Source organism: Plectropomus leopardus, chromosome 6 (genome assembly GCF_008729295.1).
Source record: "Plectropomus leopardus isolate mb chromosome 6, YSFRI_Pleo_2.0, whole genome shotgun sequence".
In the NCBI taxonomy this organism is placed as follows: Eukaryota; Metazoa; Chordata; class Actinopteri; order Perciformes; family Serranidae; genus Plectropomus; species Plectropomus leopardus.
In genome coordinates, this window is record NC_056468.1 from 19,568,033 (window position 1) to 19,588,628 (window position 20,596).

Here is a 20,596-nt window from a genome sequence, read left to right on the forward strand (position 1 = left end):
ACACAGAAGGGCGGGGCGTTAAAGGAACGTCATACGGCGTTGCCAGGTTCGTTACGTTGGTGTCAGTGTTTCAAGTATTCAGATCCTTAAGTAAAAGTACAAACAACTACTCTGTTACAAGTAAATGAACTTATTACTGAAGTAAAAGTAAGTGAGCATAATCAGGAACATGTACTTAATGTATTCAGTAAGTACCCTTAAGTACCCAACGCAGAAAAATCTTTTTTAAAAAAGAAGAAAATAACACACCCCAAAAACTAAAAAAAATACTGACAGTGGGAGAACAGTTTAATTATATACTGTTAATTCTTGAAGAAATTTGGATTTTTGAATATTGTTAACAAATAAGGTTCTTTGAGTCACATGCTCCTGCCAAAATGTATTTGGAGATCCAACTGAAAATCAGTCCAGAAGATTGTCACATGTCTTCTAAAGTCTGCTATATTGTTAAATAATGTGTATTTGTCCTTCATATCAGGAATGCATTTATAAATAATAAAATTTACCGGGTGATATCTGAGTATACTTAATTGTTACGTTTCAGGGGTTCTACAGCAACATTTACGGCAAAGTTTATCGATCTGATTATTACAATAAACTGCATATAACTGAATTGACTTTGTATAAATTGAGATGTCTATTATACGGTTCCACATTGTTACTGTTGTGTCGTGTGCTCGATCTGACTTCAGAAACTCGCGTTTGCATTTGCCTGAATGTAACAGGTGGATACGGGAGGTAAAACCTGGCAACCCAGATTAAATTAGCTAGTTGAGCAGGACAACGGCTGCAGTGTAGCAGCTAAACCTCCGTGTTCGTTCACACAGCGAGCACAACTGCTGCGTTATAGTGTTTCGGGATTATGTCGGTAAGTACCATTACATAACGACAATCAAAACAAGACTTAAAACATATGACCACCTAAATAACATCAGTATATCGATATATTTACGATTTTATTTCGAAATATTTCTTCTTAAAGATGGCGGTTAGCGTTAGTTAGCTTAGCGACCTAGCTAACACCAAAATTGCTGTGTGATGGAAGTATGAATGGCGAACGTGATGGGATTTAGCTAACGTAGATAGCATATAGCTAACTGGCTTGTGTTTTATTTGTGATAATCCTGGGATGTATTCCGGTCGAAAAAAGCAATGCATTAATACTGAATAAAGGCCATCAGATGTCGTATCTCGAAAAGAAAACAAGAACTGCCATATTTAACATCAGTTGCAGCTGTTTCACATTGTGATGATCTGCGAGATTTCATGTAGTGGACAAGGCAGGGCATAGTGGTGGCACAAAAACGCTCTTGTGGTATGGATGGCAGTTAACAACCGGCCCATCAACCTAATACTAAATTGCTGCAACGTTTAATGTATACGCTACTGTGTAATTTATGTATATATATTTACGTGTGTGTGTATATCGCAGTCTCTCTATTGAGATACAAACAAAGAATACAGAGAACATGGGGTGGCTGAGTTGTGACCTTGTTGTTTTTATATCATAACCCTCCCCTAGGATACAAATTGGCTGGGGGAAATGTATGACCTTCTCCTTACCGTAAATAATATATAGTATCTCACAGTTTCTGTTTATGATTAAAGGTGTGATGAAAAAAATGAAGAAAATATGCCTTTAAAACCCAGGTTATAAAAGTTTTGGGTTCTGGGGGTAATTTATGTAACAACAAAATACAACCACGTAAAACTGAATGTTTCTCCATTAAAACGTAACTGTTCCCTTTAGAGTGCTTAAAATGATTTGAAGCACCTCCCCCAGGGCTGATGTTTTAGCAAAGGTGTAATGATGATATTTAAGTATTTTTCAGTCTACAAACAAAGAATACAGAGAACATGTTTAATGCATTTAAACACCAAAAAGTCAGAACAAAATGGCTTATTGAGACTGAAGTCAATATTTACTGCCAATCATGGAATCATACAACCATAACAAAAGGTAGCTCAAACAATCAATATTGAGCTTTAGACATGTCTTGAATGCAACATGGTGGAAATACATGATTAGTATTGTTAGTATCTCATATTGTCTGCCAAAGAGAGTTCAGGTCATTTTAAGTGGAAAGGGAGGTCACACTAAATAGTTGCAACGTTACCCCATCTGAAATATTCTAGTTTTTAGTAGTGTGTACATATTTCCGATATGTTCTGGTTATATTATAGGAAAGAGACCATTGAGAAATAAATATGTATAACTTTTAAAACCTTGCTAAATAAATAAAGTTAAGGTGGTCTAAGACTTTTGCACTGTATACATCCTGAACCATACTGATTTGACACTGACATGTTTTTATCCCATATCCATTTCTTCCAGGGAAGTGACAATGACTCGGTCGACTTGACCAGAACAAGCTCACCAGTTTATCACAGAAAAAAACACAGCATGGATTCATCCAGGTCTCCCAGAAGCTCCAAACACCATCATTCACGGTCAAGGTCACGCTCCAGGGACCGAAAACGTTAGTATTCAGCAACAGAATCCAGACAGTGCAAGCAAATCCAAAATAATTAGGGCCAGTTACTGACATTTGTTTTCAGTGTATATGCCCATGAGATCAATCTGTTGAATTGGTGGAAAGTTAAAAAAAAAACATTTAGCTAGAAACATAAATTTATCCTAATATTTGTAAGGTGAATGAGGTCACTTTGCTAACATGTAGTTACAGTAGCATGTGACAGTATGTCAACAAATAGCTTTGCAAAGTCAGCACTCGTGTTCTTTTTTTAAGAGCAGATTCAGTGTGTCCACAGAAAGAGACAAATCCCCAACAGTATCTACTGCAACATCTTGTCCACTAACTGCATAAAATACTTAATACACAAGCTCTAGTGTGTTTGTCCGAAATATGCTCTCCTCAACACTCTTTATATTACAGGTTTGCTGAAAAGGTATTTTTTACATGTGTATTTGTCAGCACTCTGCTCTCTGCTTTTTCCAGGTGACAGAAAATACAGACGCAGTCGCAGCAGGAGTAAAGAGGTAAATAATACATTCATTTCTATGACTAGAAACTGATCTGATGTGATTTTTCAAGGTCTTACATTATATTCCATGCTAGTTTTAGGTCAAGGTGAGTATATTTTATTAGGTTAAATATGTTACAATGATCAAAAGTAAGAACAAAAGAAATGGACTTACTCACATGGGAAGGGTCCTGTCTTACCCTCCCTTTGTTGACATGTCTCAAAGGCAGCTTTCATCCTTGGATGTCTTTCATTATTTGTAACCATATTAAATGGTGAAGAGTATTTTTTTTCCTTTTTATTTTTTTGTTAAATCCTGTGTGTAGATCACATGATAACATTTCTATAATAAATCATACTCAGCGTGCTAATGCACGAAGAGACTGAACAGAAGACCCTGCTGACATAGCAAAATAATATGTCTTCTACTGGGACAGGTAACTATCTGCCATTCAAACTCCTATTTGTCTCACACTGTTGGTAGAAAAAATGGAATTAACTCTTGCATCTCTTTCAGCTAGGGATGGGCATAATTGAACTAATTTATTTTTCAGTTAATTTTTTTACTGCCTATGTAATCATGCAATTGTTGCTTCGGGACTAATTTGTTTGTAAGAACAGTAACAGCTCTTTTTAATGGCACATCATACCAATGAGACCCAATTCAAATTATGATCACATGAGATAAATGTGGTGACTCAATTATGAAGAGACACGAAATTGGCAAAAACACATTGCAGAAACGCGTCGTCTTAATTTATGAAGTTTATCTATGTTTTTCATGTTCATTTATTATTGTGCTTTGTATGATTTGGATGACATAAGTAAAGCGGCTGTAAAAAGTAAGATTCATGCCCATCCCTACGTCCACATTTCTGTGGGTTCAAATTCAAAGCAATTTGGTAACATTGAGTTGTGGTAGTTGCTGAACTGGAGAACCACTTTTTAAGTTTTTTCCTCAGAATCAGATTTAAAGGTTTGCATGCACGCTATTACGAAATATATGAGATAGAGATGTCACTATCAGGAGATATTAGAGATTCTAACCATGATGGTTTGATTAATGACATTACATTTATCGAGTTAGAGCAACTTACAATAAGTGCATTCGAACATGTGGGTACAACCCCAGAAAGGCAACAGTCATGTAGTTACATCTCCTCGGAGTGCTTCATTTAGAGATAATAAGAGATAAATTACAGAAATTTCCACACTTGCAATTGAGTTCACAGAATGACATTCTGTATATGCAATGAAAATGGATTTCAAATGACAAGCTTGTCAAAATTTATGACCTACCTTCTGCCATAAGCCATGGTACTAACTCTTTTTGTTGCACTATTTTCCTGAAAGAGACAACTTCTTCTTAAAACAGGCACGAAGGAGGGACTCTGAGAAGCCACCAAAATCAAACAGAAAAACAGACGAGCAGCTAGAGCATGACAGACTCTCAGCAGAGAACGGAGAGGAGCGGTCCAGACGCAAGGACAGGAGGCCCTCCAAGGGCCGGAGCTTTTCCAGGTCACACTCACGCGAGAGGTTAGTCTGGTCAAAAAACTGCATAAAGAAATATTTTGAGTGGCTCTTTCAACGTGTTTAATGACACAGAAGGAATTAGATGGTTGTCAGAGGCCTGGTATAGTTTCTGGATCATTGATGCTTCTGCCAGAACATTTTTTGGGGGAAAAACCAGAGCCCCTAAATAAACATCATAATTTCTGTTGTGGAATTTCTGGTTTCATTAATCCCACACAGCTTTTTGTGTTCACAGTAAATTACCCATTCCAAGATTTATGCCAGTAATCTCTTTTATTCTTGTTTATGTATTTTATTACTTTCAGGCAGCATCACAGCAAAAGTAAGGACAAACGGAGATCGCGATCACGCAGCCGGGACAGGAAGAAGAAGGCTCGGTCGCGGTCAGGTTCAAGGTCCAAACACCGCCATCATAGCAGAAGTCGCAGTAAGAGCAGGTGAGCTTAATTGTATCATTATTATTGTTTTTTTTTTTAATCTATTTAATGATGTATAACACTTTGGTCAACTGTTGTTTTTAAATGTACATTATAAATAAACTTGGATTGGATTGGAAGTGCAAGTCTGTGTGGATTAAGTATTTCTTGCATGCTTGCTATTCTACCTGTCATCAACTGTATGCTCATTAATTATTTTTTTTGTTCCACCAGGGAGCGAAAGAAAAGGAGTGAGAAAGTACGCAGAAAGAGTCGTAGCAGGTCTGTCAATCCACCTGCCTTTCGGGGCCGAAACACAGCTATGGATGCACAAGAGGCCCTGGCCAGAAGGCAAGGCAACAGCTTACAGGCATTTACAAAAAAGATGGTTGGTCATTGTGTTGTGGTCAAATCCAAACAATGGTAGAGGTGGTTATTGCATTAGCGTAATAGCAGCTACAGAGCATTTCAAAAACGATTTGCACACATTTTAAACTTTTACAGCTCAGCTAATGCCTGACAATTTAAAACAGTTACATGGCTAACAGTAAAGGCGCAGATAAGGTAATAGGGCCAAACAAATAAATTCGCAACTCGCCATGAGCCACCATTCATTCCTGAAGTTATTCAGCTGAAAGTTTGGACCACTAGTTTGGCTGTAATCTGACTTCTCATCCATGTTGCACTTGCCAGAGAGCATTGTTGTTCGTAAAACCACATTGGAAGGAAAATCTAAAATTGTGAAAAGCGGGGTGTATTGGTGGTCTGTATCTAAGACACTGTAATGTAATTTCAGCAGCTATATTTAGAGTCTGGCCGGGGACCTGTGTAGCATATTAACCTCTCCTGTCTCTTCATTTCCTCTAAAAACTCTGCTGTCCCCTGTTAAACAACGGCTCAAATATACATATTAAAAGTTGGGCTGATGTCTCCATCATGTTATTTTGCTTGCAGGTCATTGTAGCACTTTTAGACACACAGCAGTGAGCACATCAGTGAGCACAACAGGCTTTTAAACCAAATGAATAGCATGATCTTCTCTCTTTTTCTCTCCAGGCTGGAGAGAGCCAAGAAACTACAGGAGCAGAAAGAGAAGGAAATGTTGGACAAACAGCAGCAGCAACAGCAGGAGATAGCTGCAGGTGAAAAGCACTTTTTTTGCCAAGTTTTAAAAACCCTTACTGTTAGAGTCAAGAGTCGCTTACTAATGCTGGTCTGCATTTTGTTTCCAGTGGCTGCCCCTATCGCAGCAGTAGCTGCTGCCGCTGCAGCTGCCACCTCAAACCCTGCCCTCAATGTGGCAGCCCTCCTGGCCTCTGGGACGCAGGTCACACCTCAGATAGCCATGGCAGCACAGATGGCAGCCCTTCAAGCAAAAACACTGGCAGAGACTGGTATTGCTGTGCCCAGCTACTATAACCCATCCGCTGTAAATCCTATGAAGTTCGCAGAGCAGGAGAAAAAGAGGAAAATGCTATGGCAGGGAAAAAAGGAGGGGGTAAGAACAGATTTTGCTGTGTTTTTTTTTTTTTTTTTTTACCATTTCTGGTAAATATTTATGCCCAGTGTTTCAAATGTTTTAAATAGCCTTTTATAAAATATTAGGAATGCACGATAATATCAACACATTGTTAGCAACAGGTATCGGCTTTAAAATTAAATATTGAAATTGTCCAATATGTTAATTCATGTTTATCACAAATCTTTATTATGATTTTTTTTTTTTTAACAAACTGAACAGGTACAAAACATCACCGTTAGTCAAAATATTTTCTTATTTTGCACAATAAATGAATATTCATACATTGAAAAGCATTCTATTTTATGTCTCCATTTGCTGGTGGATGATCTCAATAAGAGAATATGATGTTAATTGCACTACGGAAGATAATCACTTAAATTAGGTGGGAAAAAAGTAGATACATCAACATCAGTAATCGGTTATCAGCCAAATGAGTTGTTGTATATTGGCATATATTTGCATATTGGCAAAAAATCCTGTATCATGCATTGCTATAAAATATGTACACCAGAAAAGGTTCATTTGATGTACAATGTTTGTATGTATGACATTCACATGATGCCTTTTATTTTTTTAGGACAAGTCCCAGACAGCTGAGCTGTGGGAGAAGCTAAACTTTGGAAACAAGAACCAAAATGTTAAATTCCGCAAACTAATGGGTATTAAAGTAAGTATAGTTACTTTACTTAACCAATGGGTGTATGATATTACTTAAGCTCTCTAACTTGTTAGAGTTCTATTAAATTTGGTGTCTTTGCAGGGAGAGGATGAAGCTGAAGCTGCCAAACCACTTAATGAAGAGGGCTTGAAGACTCTTCAAAAGCAGGAGGAGATGTTCAGGAACCTTGATGTTCAGTATGAGATGGCTCGCTCTCAGACACACACTCAGAGGGGGATGGGACTCGGCTTCACCTCCTCATTCTCGCGTGGAATGGATTCCATGTAGTGCCGCACATCGGCCGTCTTTGCCACTCATCTGATCATATAGGACCACCGATTCATCGCTAGCCCTCAAGCTTGCATGGATGTTGCTCTGAATCTGTAATTTATTTATAGACAAACATCTCACGTATTGAAACATTATAATGTAAATAGCCAGATGCTGAGTTTGGCTCAGCGTCTATTAATCTGTACTGTAATCTTTGCAAAAGGATGCATCGGTTTGACTGGTTGAGACTGGTTAAAAATAGATATTTGTTTCAATAATGTGGTAGCTTCTTTTTTTTAACTCAAATATATATTGATATGTGATTGTTTGAACATAAAGTGAATATAATGTGGTTCAAGTGAACACTGTTTACATCCATTTAGCGAAAGGCATCTGAAGTCAGTGTAGCATTATCAGAATCCCACAGATGATTGGGAACAACAAAACAGTGGGTTGTAATACATGTTGTCTTCAGGATTGCAATGGACAAAGATCTGCTTGACAGGAGAAATCACATATTTCAATTGTTCTTGAAATAAATTAGTTTTGTGTTGAACAAGGTTTTCATACATCCCGTTTTATTTAAGGTTATCTCTGGGTTATTGGACTTTTTTTTGTCATTGCGAGAGCTTGGAGTTAATGATAAAATTGTAATTAAAAAAAATTGAATTAATCCCAAGTAAATTGTATAGAAAAATCATGGAATCAACTACATGCCAAATTAAATTAACTGGGTTTAACAACAGTGCATTTAAGAACAGTGCAATTTTATCCATGGGCCATCCCTCGAAAAAAAAACAAAACATTATGGATCCCATTTCCTTCATTTCTACGTACATTTTTAGACTATGGTAACCACAACAAAATCTGGGAAATAATTAAGTTGCTCATCATGCTAAAGCCTGCCAGAATACTACTAAATATGCTAGATGTGACATTTTATGTGGCATTTTGGGGGTATGTATAAGCAAAATCAGCTCAATTCAAACTCAACCAGAATCTGACCACTGGTCTAACAGTAGCATATTAAAGGTCCAGTGTGTAGGATTTAGGGACATCTATAGGCAAAAATATGTATGTAATACTCATGACTGTGTTTTCATTAGTGTATAAACACCTGAAACTATACAATACTCATGACTGTGTTTTCATTAGTGTTTAAACACCTGAAACTAAGAATCATGTTTTTGTTATGTACGTATGAACCGTTTATAAATACATATTTTGAGTGGGTCCAGAAGTAGCCCAGAATAAACGCACCAAACTCTGATGGAGTAGATAGTTAGGGCCATTTGCACTTTTGTGTTGGCCTTCATAGTTCTCCTAGATGCTTGGCAGACAGTAGATGTTTTAGTTTTGCAACCTTACCGCAATGTTCCACTAAATCCTACACACTGGACCTTGAAGCATGATATTCGTGGTTAAAAATACATTTTTTAAAGTGTGTGTGAGGTAGGGGTACAAATGCAAATTTGAAAAGTCTGCAGTGGAAATTACACTTTGGATTAGATCAGACAAACAGCTCACATTAATCTTCACGATATGTAACTTGTTTTGTTTAACACATTCATTTTGGAATAAATCATTTTGTAAAAAATAAAAGGATCCTGTCATGGCCATATTATTTCGGTGAGGGTCAACACAATACTGAAATGTTACCTGGCCAGAGTCCCAGTTGTTGTCTGATAGAAGTAGTGTGAGCAAAAACAAAAAGACTGACAAGAAAGGACAACATCACATACAAAAATGTATTGTATGTTTATTGTACGTCTGTATTATTAAATTTATTAGAATATTAGCAATTGTTCAGTTTAATTGTAGGTCTTTGTGTTGATGCCTAAATATAAATCCACTCTATTTACATATTAGACTGGAGTACAGCACATGAGCCACTCCAGTGATGAGGTTGTGATTGGCAAACTCGAGGATGAGGAGCAGGATTGGATACTCGCTGTGTCTCTTCTCCACAGTGGACTCCTCACTGAGGCCCATCCAATGAAGCAGCAGTGTTCGCATGGCTTCTGGAAACAGCTCTGTCGCTAGTTCCTCAGCAGGTGGCAAGTCACTAATTCTTTCAATGTGCTGAACTTTAAAACCCTCCACTTTCTGGCTAATGCTGCTGTTGGCTGCGTGAAACTGTTGGCCGAGCCAGCGTCCTATTCCACAAAGCAGTGAACTTGAATACACACAGCCCCAGTCTTTGGCCTTTAGCAGGGTTAACACAGTTTCTGTCACATCTTTTTCTTCTAGATTCCCAGTCAGGTACTGATCAGTGTACTGCAGAAGCAGCGAGGTAGTCTCCAGCTCTTCTGTGTCACCTTGAGTCCAAGAGGAGAGTTTGTCATCCAAGCTGTGCAACTTTTGTCTCACTGCAGATACAACTGAGTGACTTTGCTCAGTTTGCAAGTTCTTCTTGGGAAAAGAACAATAATCGTGATCTGCTGATGTATTACCCGTGGCACCACCATATACATCCACCGATTCCCTGCCGACCTGGCAGTGCTGAGGTTGTGACATTATGCTCTTTGATTCTGGATCGTGCAGGCTGCTGTATGGTGGAAAGTCGAGCTGCACACTGAGGCTGTAACTCATTTTCAGGGGGCTGTCATTTATCTGTGATTTCCAAACATCCTGAGGAAAGACAGTGATATATTAAAACATATTCCTCTCATTTTCAATCCTTAACAGCTCCCCTCTGTGTGGCAGGTGAACTCACCATCTGCACTGGACTCACTTGCACATCCATCTTCACTTTTGCACACTTATTTGCACATTTATTTCTCTTTTATTGCTCTCTTTTATTTTTAATCTTTTTGGTTTTTTGTTTGTTTGTTCTCTGTACATACTGGACATATGTTTATTACTGTTATTGTTATTTTATTTTACAGTATATTTGCTGCTGTAGCAAAACAATTTCCCTCATGGGATTAATAAAGTATTTCTATCCTATTCTCTTCTATTTTATGTATTGGGGTAAAATGAAGCAAATGTGTTATGTAAAGATAAGAGGAGCACTTCTGCCAGCAGGGCAAGCAAGACGAAATTTCTGACAAAACTCCTGCTAGTCTGAGAAAGATATTTCCCCAAGTTCAAACACAAACATCCTGATTTTGACCTCACTACCCAAATAAACAAATTATCAAACCTCGTGGGAAAGCACATAGAGAGCTGCAAGGCTGGCAGCAGAATATGTCTTCACCGGCCACACTTTGAGAAACCGTGAGTGACAAACACACTCTCACACACATACATACACATGGTTTACTATTACCGTTATTATTACTAAAATTATTATTTATTGTAATATTAATAGTTTTTTTAATATTGTTCCTGATGTCCACACATGTTCATTTTGCTTTAGATAATGTTGACATAGTTTAAAAACAGCTGTTAAAATATGCTTTGGCAATATTGTTTCACTGTGGTCGCGTCAATAAAGCCTCCTTGAATTGAACTGAATTAAATACACATATTACGCACCTGAAAGTTCTCTAGCACGGCAAGTTGCTCTTGCTTACTGTACATCTCAAAGGCTACTCGAAAGAGTCCCTGGACGCTGTAGAACCACAGGCTGTTATTTGCAGTAGGTACCTTTAACCCGTGGAACCTGAATGCTGCAACAGAAACACAACATTGTCTGAAGTTAGTGTATGTCTGTGCACTGGTGTCAGATGAGTCATCCTTTATGGCATTTTACCTGAGGAAAAATGTACTTTTGTAGCAAATCCTTTCTTGGCAAACTTGGCATGGTATCTGGGATGGTTTTCTGTTCGGATGTCAGTGTTGGAGAAGAGATCAGCTCCTAAAAAGAGAGGGACCACTGGACTCTGAAACAGATAGAAAGATGACACATACATAATCCTTATCATCTCTTCCATGAATAGACTAAACTTTATTTATCAGACAAGGGGATGGAGGGCGTGTGACCTTGTTATTTTTATATCATTACCCTCCTCTGGGAAATAAATATTTTTCCTTCAACTCCTTCAGTGGCTGGGGGAAATACATTACCATCTCCTCACCATAAATAATAATATTTTACAGTTTCTGTCTATGAAAAAAGCATGATTTTGAAATTTTTAAAGGAAACATGCCTTTAAAACCCAGTTGTAGGTTTTGGGGTTGTGGGGGTATTTTATATAAAAAACAAAATACAACTATTTGATAGCTGACTGTCTCTACTCTAAGGCAACACAAAAACACAACTCCCTCTACTCGTGTGCTTAAAAAATATATGAAGTTCCTCCCCTCAAAGGCCGCTCAATATTGAGCTTTTGACATGTTTTGAACACAACCTGGTGAAAATACAAGGGAAGATTATTATTGTAAATCTCATTGTCTGCCCGGCAGAGTTAAGGACATGCTGCGTGGAAAAGGAGGTCACACTAAATAATTATAAATTTAAGCCATTGAAATTGGTTTATTCTGAATTATTTGCGTTGTTAAAACTGCACACAAATTTCCTGTATGTTCTGGTTGTATTTTAAAGACACTCCTGAAAAATAATTATGTATTATCATTATAACCTTGCTAAAATAACAAAGTTTAAGGTGGCCTACGACTTTTGCACAGTAAAGTAAATAACGAACAGTCCCTAAGATATAGACATAACTTGGAAAAACGGCAGAATTTGAATAAATGTGTGTGTAAATTGATGAAACGTAATGTAAACTACAAAATAGAGATAACGATGGTGGTGTTGGTCGATATAGCACCCTCTAGCTGGTTTCAGGAGTTATGGAAAATATGATTACAAGAACAAATCTATCATTTTCATAGAAATTACAAGAGCAAAATCCACCTTTGCGCCTGCAGTGCACTCACATTGTTGGGGCACTCTGTCAGCCTGAAGGACGTCAGGTTCACCAGGTGAATGAAGCGGATCCTCCGCGAGCCCCCGTCCCACTGCGGTAAAGTTAACTGGATAGTTGAGCTACTGGACATTGCTGGAAGACAGTGAGGCTTCTCATTCAGTCACAATCGTGTGTTGTACAGTAGAAAGACTGAATTTTTTTTTTTACCAGAATATTGTAAACGAAAGAAGTAAAGTCAAACAGCTGAAACAAACCGAGCCGACGCAACTGAGGACAGACGAACAGAAACATGCCGATTATTGTATTTTAAGCCCTCAACGCCGTCTTGCAGGCCAAATAAGCTGCTGTGAGTAAAATGGCCTTTTTTTGGCCTTTTTTCTACCTTTATTATTATTATTATTATTATTATTTATATTATTATTATTATTATTATTATTATTATTATCTTTTAAAAATATTTATCGAAAAAAAAACAAACTCTGGCCATCTCCCATTACATTAGTTTATTTAATAACCAGTGCGAATTATCGACTGAGCATGAAAATATAAAAATGAATTAAACCCATTTAAAAAAGGCAACACAAATAAATGAATAAAAGACAATTTTTTAAATGTCATTTTTAAGTCAGACGTCTATTCATAAAATATTTATAATGGTAAATGGAAATATTAGAGTAAAACTGGCTTCTTTATGTGAAACCTACAGATTTACACGTAGGTTAGAATTGGTGAGTTGCGTGTTTTGTCTTATCACTCATTTTATTTTTTACAGTCTGGGGGGATGTTGAGACGTAAATTGTAAGAGTTACACAGGGTGATGGATTCATGCAACCTGTAATACAATGTTGTGAGCTAAAAACAACCCTCTCACTATTCACCTACCACGTGACCAAAGGAGGACCAATGAATACAAAGAATAGTTGCTTTCACCTCTGACCTCCCGTCCTGCCACAGAGCTGGGTAAAAATGGCTGACGTTGATTTCGGAGATCGTGAGCTCTTTGAGCAGCTTGATGACTCCGCACCGCCGGTCCCGACACATATTCGCTTCACAGATGACGAGGAGGAGCAGGAGGAGACGAGCCTGCTCCGGAGCAGGCTGGAGGAGAGCGATGATTACATCCAGAGGCTCACCGAGGAGAATATCCTTGCGTTAGATGTATGTGCTAGCTCTGTGGATGTAGCATTAGCTACCGTCTGCTAGCACCGTAAGTCTGTAACCCAAAACAAAAACAGCGCAACCTTAAAGTATCTGCTAATGGCTCTGCTGTAAGCTTTCTATTCCTTAACTCATAGATTACATAAATCTTTAAGAAGAAAACTGAACATCTTGACACGACCAAGGTAATTGCAGCTGACACTAGGAAATGCGCACAACAAACGAAACGAAACTGATCATTCACTAATAATTTTGCTCTGACTTCACAGCGGCATCTCGATTGAAGATGTCAACATTGACGGGCCAGCTCTTCAAATCCTTTATGTGAACAACATCATTTCAAAGTAAGCAGTCATATGGGATAACATCTTAGTTTATTTGTTCGTTTGTTGTTTGCATATTCAGTTCTGTTACGTCTGGCTTAGGTGACTGTCAAGTTGAGGTTGTGGTAATAGTAATAATAATAATAACACTTAATTATATAGCACCTAAAAAAATGTTTACAAAGTGCTTTGACAGACAAATTAATGACAGGAACTCAGGGAATAATAAAATAAACATAAACAAACATGCCAATCAGAGAAAGTTCTATAAAAGTCAAACCAAAAGGCAAGAATACAGACGGTCAACAAGATTAAAGCAAATAAAAAGGAATAAAAGTGATAAAAACAGGTAGATCTCAAAAGGCAGTTTAAGTGCTAAATGAATGAATTTTAGAAAATATAATAATATAAGCATTAAAAGACAAAAATAATATAAGAATAATATAAGAAGATGACATCTCAGGTGGTCTGACAAAACATAAATGAGAATTAAATGAACAAGTAAATACATTTAAAACATGAAAAGATGGTAATAACAGGACATCAGAAGGATAAGGAATAAAATAGTAAATAAATGAGAAGGTTGTGGTAAAGGGCTTTCCTTTATGTGTGACCTTGGTTTTATTTCATACAGTGACCCTTCAGCTACAAATATTTTCCTCTGAGCCTCCCTCAGTGACGTGGGGGAAATGCATGAACCTCTTTCACACAAATAGTCATATTTCACAGTGTCTGGAGTTAAAAGTAAATACAAAATATGACCATTTAAAGTTAAATGTTACTCCCCTAAGTCAAATAAAAAAACTCAACTCCCTCCCCAGTGCTTTAAAAAATTATAAAAAAATTATATATATATATATATATATGTGTGTGTGTGTGTGTGTGTGTGTGTGTGTAAACAGTCCCTAAACAACATGTTTATACATATTTATTTCTGTAGTAACACATTTGGCCAGTACTTGTGTTAATTTTTGCACTATGGCCAATAAGATGAAATTACAGCATATTAATTGTCTTGCTGTGTGTGTACCTCATTATCGCTAGTTACTGCAACATTGCTTTGTAATTAATAATATTAAAGTAAAATCAACAATTAATGTCTCCCCTTTAGGCAGTGTCGACAAGAAATTGAAGATTGCATCTGTGGCGTGATTTTGAAGCACCAGAATCTCAGCAAGGACAAGAAAAATGCCATCTATCAAATGAAAGCTCAGGTATTCACCCAGAATATATTTTTCTGTAATAAATATCAACACAGTTATGACTTGGCTAAAAAAAAAAAAAAAATGAACAAACATGTTTTATCCTCTATGAAGAATTCAGCTTTTGCTTTGGAAGAAGATCTGCAGAAGTCTTCCTCCAGTAGTGTTAAAACAACAACAGAAGCATTTAAAGTGAGTACTTATTTATTATTATTACTTGTTTGGATATTGCATTCATGGAAATTTGATGTATTGAAATAGTCTACATGCTGTGTTAACATATCATAAACTCTGTCCTTATTTTCCTGGCTTAGGTGGTTGGGAGTGTCTTATATTTCACGACATTCAGCGTTGATAAGCTTGGACAGCCTCTGGTGAATGAAAACCCCCAGCTGACAGAGGGATGGGAAGTTCCAACGTATCTTTAAAAATGGATGCATTAACACGCCATCAAAGCTTCACAGTCTAGTGTTTCAGGTCATCTGTTTTGAACATGTGTTGCACATTTAAGAACTGTTTTGCCATGGGATACAAACATTTTTCTTCAAGTAAAGACTTCCTGATTTGAAGTGTTACAGCTATTATACAATAATTATAAAATGTCCAGGGTATTTGTGTGATTTCTGTTAAGGTATTGAAATTGACAAGATAATGAATTTGTTGCTCTTGTTCTGTGCTATCATAACATTTCCTGAATTGTTGCAAAGCTATCACCAGGTTTTCAACCAAGTCGTTGGCACAGATGGACAGGAGATAGAAATGAAAGACAAACGGTACGTCAGGTTATTAATTAAACTTAAGCTGCTATTTTGACTTGTTTTGTTGGTGTGTGGTTATAATAATATAACAAGTACATCACTGTTCTGTTCATTGCAGACCCAAATCTATGTGTTTCAACTGTGGTTTGAGTAGTCATCAGATGAGAGATTGTCCCAAGGTAAAAACAAGTATTATTATGGTATGAACCAGAGTTAAACATGAGTCAGAGCTTGATTTAAATGTGTTTACCTCCCTAGCCTAAAGACATGGCTGCAATTAATGAGAGAAGAAAGGAGTTTAATCAGAACAACAACCAGGGCATGCAGAGTAACCAGCGATACCACGCGGATGAAGTGGAGGAGCGTTTTGGTAAATACAAACCTGGAGTCATGAGGTAGGATTGTTATAATGTATACAACAGACACAGATGTGATTTATTGCGACATCTATTGTACCAAGTAAATATTGATAATTTAATGTTTATGCTGTGTTGTGCTTGTGAACAGTGAGGAGCTGTTGACAGCGCTGGGAATTGATGGCAACACCCTCCCTCCTCTGATTTATCGCATGAGGCAGCTCGGCTACCCACCAGGTTGGCTCAAAGAGGCAGAGATGGAATACTCCGGCCTAACGCTGTACGATGGAAATGGTATGTTTTAAAAGAAAGTAAAAATGAGTTAACTTTTAACAAACTACTGCAAAACATAATGTTATTGAACTATATACAGGTTGGGCTGAATATGTGTGTTTTTTTTTCTCTTTTCTAGTGTCAAATGATGGTAATGTAACAGACAATACCAATTCCCAAAACACCTCTTATGATGTTTCTAAACTGGTGGATTTCCCCGGCTTCAATGTACCTGCATCACACAACATGAAAGATGTAAGTCCTACACTATAATCTTTTTCTTGAATATATCACGAGTTATATGTGAGTCCAATATTCTGAATTATATTTCAGCTAGGTTAGATTTTTTTTTTTTGTAAATATACCCTTTTCAGTAATCTATGATGATATTATTTTACTGTAAAGTACTCAAATACTATGAGGTTTTGTTTTGTTTTCTTAAAAAAAAGAAAAAGCATTGTATGGGCTCACATAGAGGTAATTCCCTTCAATCATCAGTGTGTGGCAGTGTATTTTTATGCAGTGTCTACACTCTGCCTGTACTTTCTCATCTGCTGTGTTCAGGACATTTATGGGTTTTTACCCTCACAGCGCTCAGCTGAGGTCGCTGTGTTTAAAAAGAGGTAGTGACCATGTGCCAGACTGTAAGATGTAGGCATCAAATAGGCAACGCGACCAAAAAATGCAAATATGGCGAGGCCAAATGCTGAACAAGACTTAACCTGGGGTTGGTTTTTAATTAAACTGGTGAGCAATCCTGCATAGTAGACATTTAGAATAATTTAATTATGTAAATACTGTAGTATGGAATTATGCATAAATCATAATGTCTGTACATTGTCTTTCAAGTCAAACATTTCTGTGCTTTTCAGTGGAAGGGCAGCTTCACTTGTGATTCTCACTTCCTGTTTTTTTTCTGACCTGCAGGAGTTCATGCAGTATGGATCTATTCCAATGCAGTCCAGTCACATGAAGCAAAATTACGCAGCGTACCTGTCCAACAACTTCCCTATGGTAATTATCTTAAAGTCCCTCAAGTGGTTGGATTTCTCCTTCACAACACGTACGCCTGACTTCAAGCAACAGCAATGTTAACCAAACGTTCTGGGTATAACATGTCAACACTTGCATACCCCTCAGGCTTAATTAGTTAGATCTGTACTCATTCTCTATGATACCACTCAGGTTTAAAATGAAAGACAAAAGCTTTTAATCATAAAAGTATGTAAAAGGAGTGAACATAGTCTCCAGGTCTAAAAAGGAAGCTTAGAAATGTTGTTATTTTTTGACATTTACTACTGTACGAGGGAATCATCTGCAAAACCTAAAGACTCAGGATTTACATGCTCACAGTGTGCAGTCCAATTGTCAGGCCATGACCTGAGTGCCTAATCTATTGTCTATTTTTCCATGTGCAATGTATGTGGAAAAATAGACAACAAAATGGCCTGCAGACCATTTTGACCATTTACAGTTGTGAATAAGGATTTGTTTGAAAGTTATGGAGCTGTGGTAAGGTAGAAGTGTGTTTGCTACCAGTGGTATGATTCACTATAATGTATCTACACTGTAGGATTGATTCATTGAGAAAAAAGACCACTGACCTTGGGGAATCATCTTGTGGCTCTGCGTAATCTGTGCGAGCGTCTAATGACGGCTCATCGAAATGTTTGACATGTCAGAAATGTGGCGTCAGCATGCCACTTTGACCGTACAAAAGTCCACGCTTTTCACATGCAGTGGATGCCCATTCTTCATAATCCCACATAGACAGCCATTCATACCAGTCTAAGCACAAAGTGCTCTCTGTCATTCCAGCCTCTGGAATTTTACATTTTCACTCGTTATCAGTTTACTGGCACTGATAAAACAAGGATGATAACTGTACATCTGGGAAGAGGCCTTCACTATTATCATCCCATGTGTCATTCTTCTTTGCCATCAGCCTGGTGCCACCTGCAACAAAAGACAGCATGATTCTGACTCATCCCCACAGCAACGGAAGAAGACAAGGACAAGTCCTGATCGACACTCGGACAGGAGCTCGGACATGGATATTGAATCGGGTCAGTGTTCATCTCTGTCACTTTTTTCAGCAGGCTCACCATAATGCGTATTAAACATATAAAGCCAGATAACAGTCAAACTGAAGCAGTAAACTGTGATGTTCTTGATCTCGATATCCACTCTTGTTCTTATGACTTGATGCATAATATATTGCTTTTTTGCAACATTGCTATGTTGCAAAGCAGATCTGTTTTTGTTCATTGCTAAAATGTAGAATAATACAGAGTATTATTTAAATCGGCTGCCTCTTTGTTTGGTTCACTTTCCAATCATTGGGTGTCTTCCCACAGACCCAGGAACACCTTATCATCATGGCCAAGGTGACTTCCAGTTCCAACCTCCGCTGCCTCCTGGCTCCCCGTGCTTTAGCTCACCTCCTCCTTTACCCCAGGGTACTCCACCTGCCACACCCACTCCCCCACCTCTCCCTAAAGGGACACCTCCTCCCACACCCACCAACGGCTCTCCAGCTCTGCGAGGGCATAACTGGGTAGTACTTGATGAGACCGTGGCACAAACAGAAGATGAATTTACACTGGAAGAACTCGAGGAGCAACAGAGGCTGATTTGGGCAGCTCTACAAAACGCAGAAACTAACACTAATAGTGACTCTGATACACCTGCAGCGGGAACACCTGTACCCAGTTCACCAAGTGTGTCCACACCCGTGCATGTCGACACAGAAACGGAGGAGGGTGATGAAGCAATGGAAACAACAAAACCTGCAGAAACTTGCCAAAGCAGTGAAAGTCAAACCGGACTACCAGGGATTCGCTGTCAGAGCCCTGGGTCAATAAAAGTCGAAGACGACAGCCCTAAGAGTCCTGGGCCGATAAAGGTCGAAGACGACAGCCCTCAGAGTCCTGGGCCGATAAAAGTTGAAGACGATAGCCCTCAGAGTCCTGGTCCAGTGAAATCCCAAGATGACAGCCCGCAGAGCCCTGATCCAATCAAAAGCCAGGAAGACAACCCGCGGATCCTTGATCTAGGTCCCCCTAATGAGGGGGCTGGAGATTGTCCTTCTCCCAGGCCTGACGGAAAGATAACAGCTGTTCCTCATCGCAGCAAGTTTGCGGCCGGCATTGTTCCATTTGAAGATACACCAGAGTTCACAGAAGTTGCTGAAGCCACAGGGACATATCTTCGTATCAGAGACTTGCTTAAATGTTCCCCTAGAAGTTTGGCGAAGAAAAAATAAAAATGCACAGTCTTTATTTGGAACACAGGGATACATGGATATTTTTTTAAACAAAACTTCTATTTCCATTTTCACGATCATCTTATCAAGCATATTTTTAGCCGTTATTTTGTGCCTGGTCAAATGTCTATGGCTGTGTATATACATGTGATCTGTAAACATACAAGTCAGGGCATTGAGGAGTACTGCAACAGTTTGTAGGCTTTGACCAATTAATCTCAGTTTTTGTAGCAGTTGTCTCACTCATGCTGTTTATTTTATTGTACAATTTGTAAAATGGTCATTCCTCGACCTGTATTAATTTTAATATTATGGTGTTTAAATGGCTTTTTCTATTTTTGTCATTTGAATTGCTCTAAAATCATTGAGTAAATATGCTTTTACTTGCTTCAGTGCATTATTTCATCTGGTAGCCATGGCTAGATGTGGGTTGGATTTTATTTTGCTGTACGGGCGGCCAAATATGTGTGCTAACAGTATATAGTTGATTGTCAGCCATCTTAAGCAGAGCTTGGTGAACAAGTTGACCTTCTGCTGCCATAATCAGCCCACTTGCTGATTTTGATGCGTGTTGCAAATGAATCTGCATATAATTGGAACTACACTAGGACAATTTGCATTTTTTCCCCCAAAGACATTCTAATGCTTGGTCTATCTTCTGTCTCTATTCATTTACCATACATTAAATAGATTTATATAATAGCTGAAATAAAGTTAATTGTCCCCGTTGGAATTTGATTGCAAGCAAAAAGGCACCATAAAATGTTCAAATAAGATGGTTAACTGGAGGGTTTCTTCTTGCAGAAAACAAATGCTATTTTTATCTAATCAAGAGTTATCAATATAATTAATTTTGGAGCATGAAACTTAGAGTTTGTAAATATTTCACAGATGCAGTTGAGAATATTGTGTTAATAGCAATTACTTTAATCACTTTAAAGTTAAGGGGATTTCAGTGTATGTCAATTTATTTATGTCAATTGTGTGTTCCTCTGACTTTTTAGTCCATATTTGAAATACATACAATACACACGAACACTGAGATGCACAGAGAATAGAC

General features: G+C 37.9%; 3 protein-coding genes across 4 annotated transcripts; 2 read left to right on the forward strand and 1 right to left on the reverse strand.

The window, feature by feature from the left end:
- The first annotated feature begins 784 nt into the window (after window positions 1-784).
- On the forward strand, window positions 785-7,943 carry rsrc2 (arginine/serine-rich coiled-coil 2). 2 transcript variants are annotated; one of them, XM_042488453.1, is made up of 10 exons: window positions 785-868; window positions 2,336-2,480; window positions 2,961-3,001; window positions 4,361-4,524; window positions 4,827-4,958; window positions 5,172-5,288; window positions 5,994-6,079; window positions 6,170-6,435; window positions 7,037-7,126; window positions 7,220-7,943. In XM_042488453.1, the coding sequence occupies exons 1-10, from the start codon at window positions 863-865 to the stop codon at window positions 7,403-7,405; spliced, it is 1,233 nt and encodes a 410-aa protein (XP_042344387.1). In that variant the 5' UTR covers window positions 785-862; the 3' UTR covers window positions 7,406-7,943. The 2 variants fall into 2 exon arrangements, with proteins under 2 accessions (XP_042344387.1, XP_042344388.1); XM_042488454.1 differs by having other exon boundaries at window positions 5,172-5,219.
- Window positions 7,944-9,146: 1,203 nt separating this feature from the next.
- Window positions 9,147-12,466, reverse strand: si:ch211-110p13.9 (uncharacterized protein LOC562347 homolog). Its single transcript, XM_042488863.1, has 4 exons — window positions 12,212-12,466; window positions 11,085-11,214; window positions 10,868-11,001; window positions 9,147-10,018 (listed from the first exon to the last, which is right to left on the reverse strand). The coding sequence occupies exons 1-4, from the start codon at window positions 12,329-12,331 to the stop codon at window positions 9,242-9,244; spliced, it is 1,161 nt and encodes a 386-aa protein (XP_042344797.1). The 5' UTR covers window positions 12,332-12,466; the 3' UTR covers window positions 9,147-9,241.
- A 683-nt stretch (window positions 12,467-13,149) lies between these two features.
- zcchc8 (zinc finger, CCHC domain containing 8) lies at window positions 13,150-19,909 on the forward strand. The gene is made up of 14 exons (XM_042489007.1): window positions 13,150-13,342; window positions 13,502-13,544; window positions 13,629-13,703; window positions 14,794-14,896; window positions 14,999-15,076; window positions 15,199-15,302; window positions 15,592-15,657; window positions 15,761-15,821; window positions 15,901-16,037; window positions 16,150-16,292; window positions 16,411-16,526; window positions 17,199-17,285; window positions 18,217-18,337; window positions 18,629-19,909. Exons 1-14 carry the CDS (start codon window positions 13,168-13,170, stop codon window positions 19,534-19,536), a joined length of 2,217 nt encoding a protein of 738 aa, XP_042344941.1. The 5' UTR covers window positions 13,150-13,167; the 3' UTR covers window positions 19,537-19,909.
- Window positions 19,910-20,596: the final 687 nt, after the last annotated feature.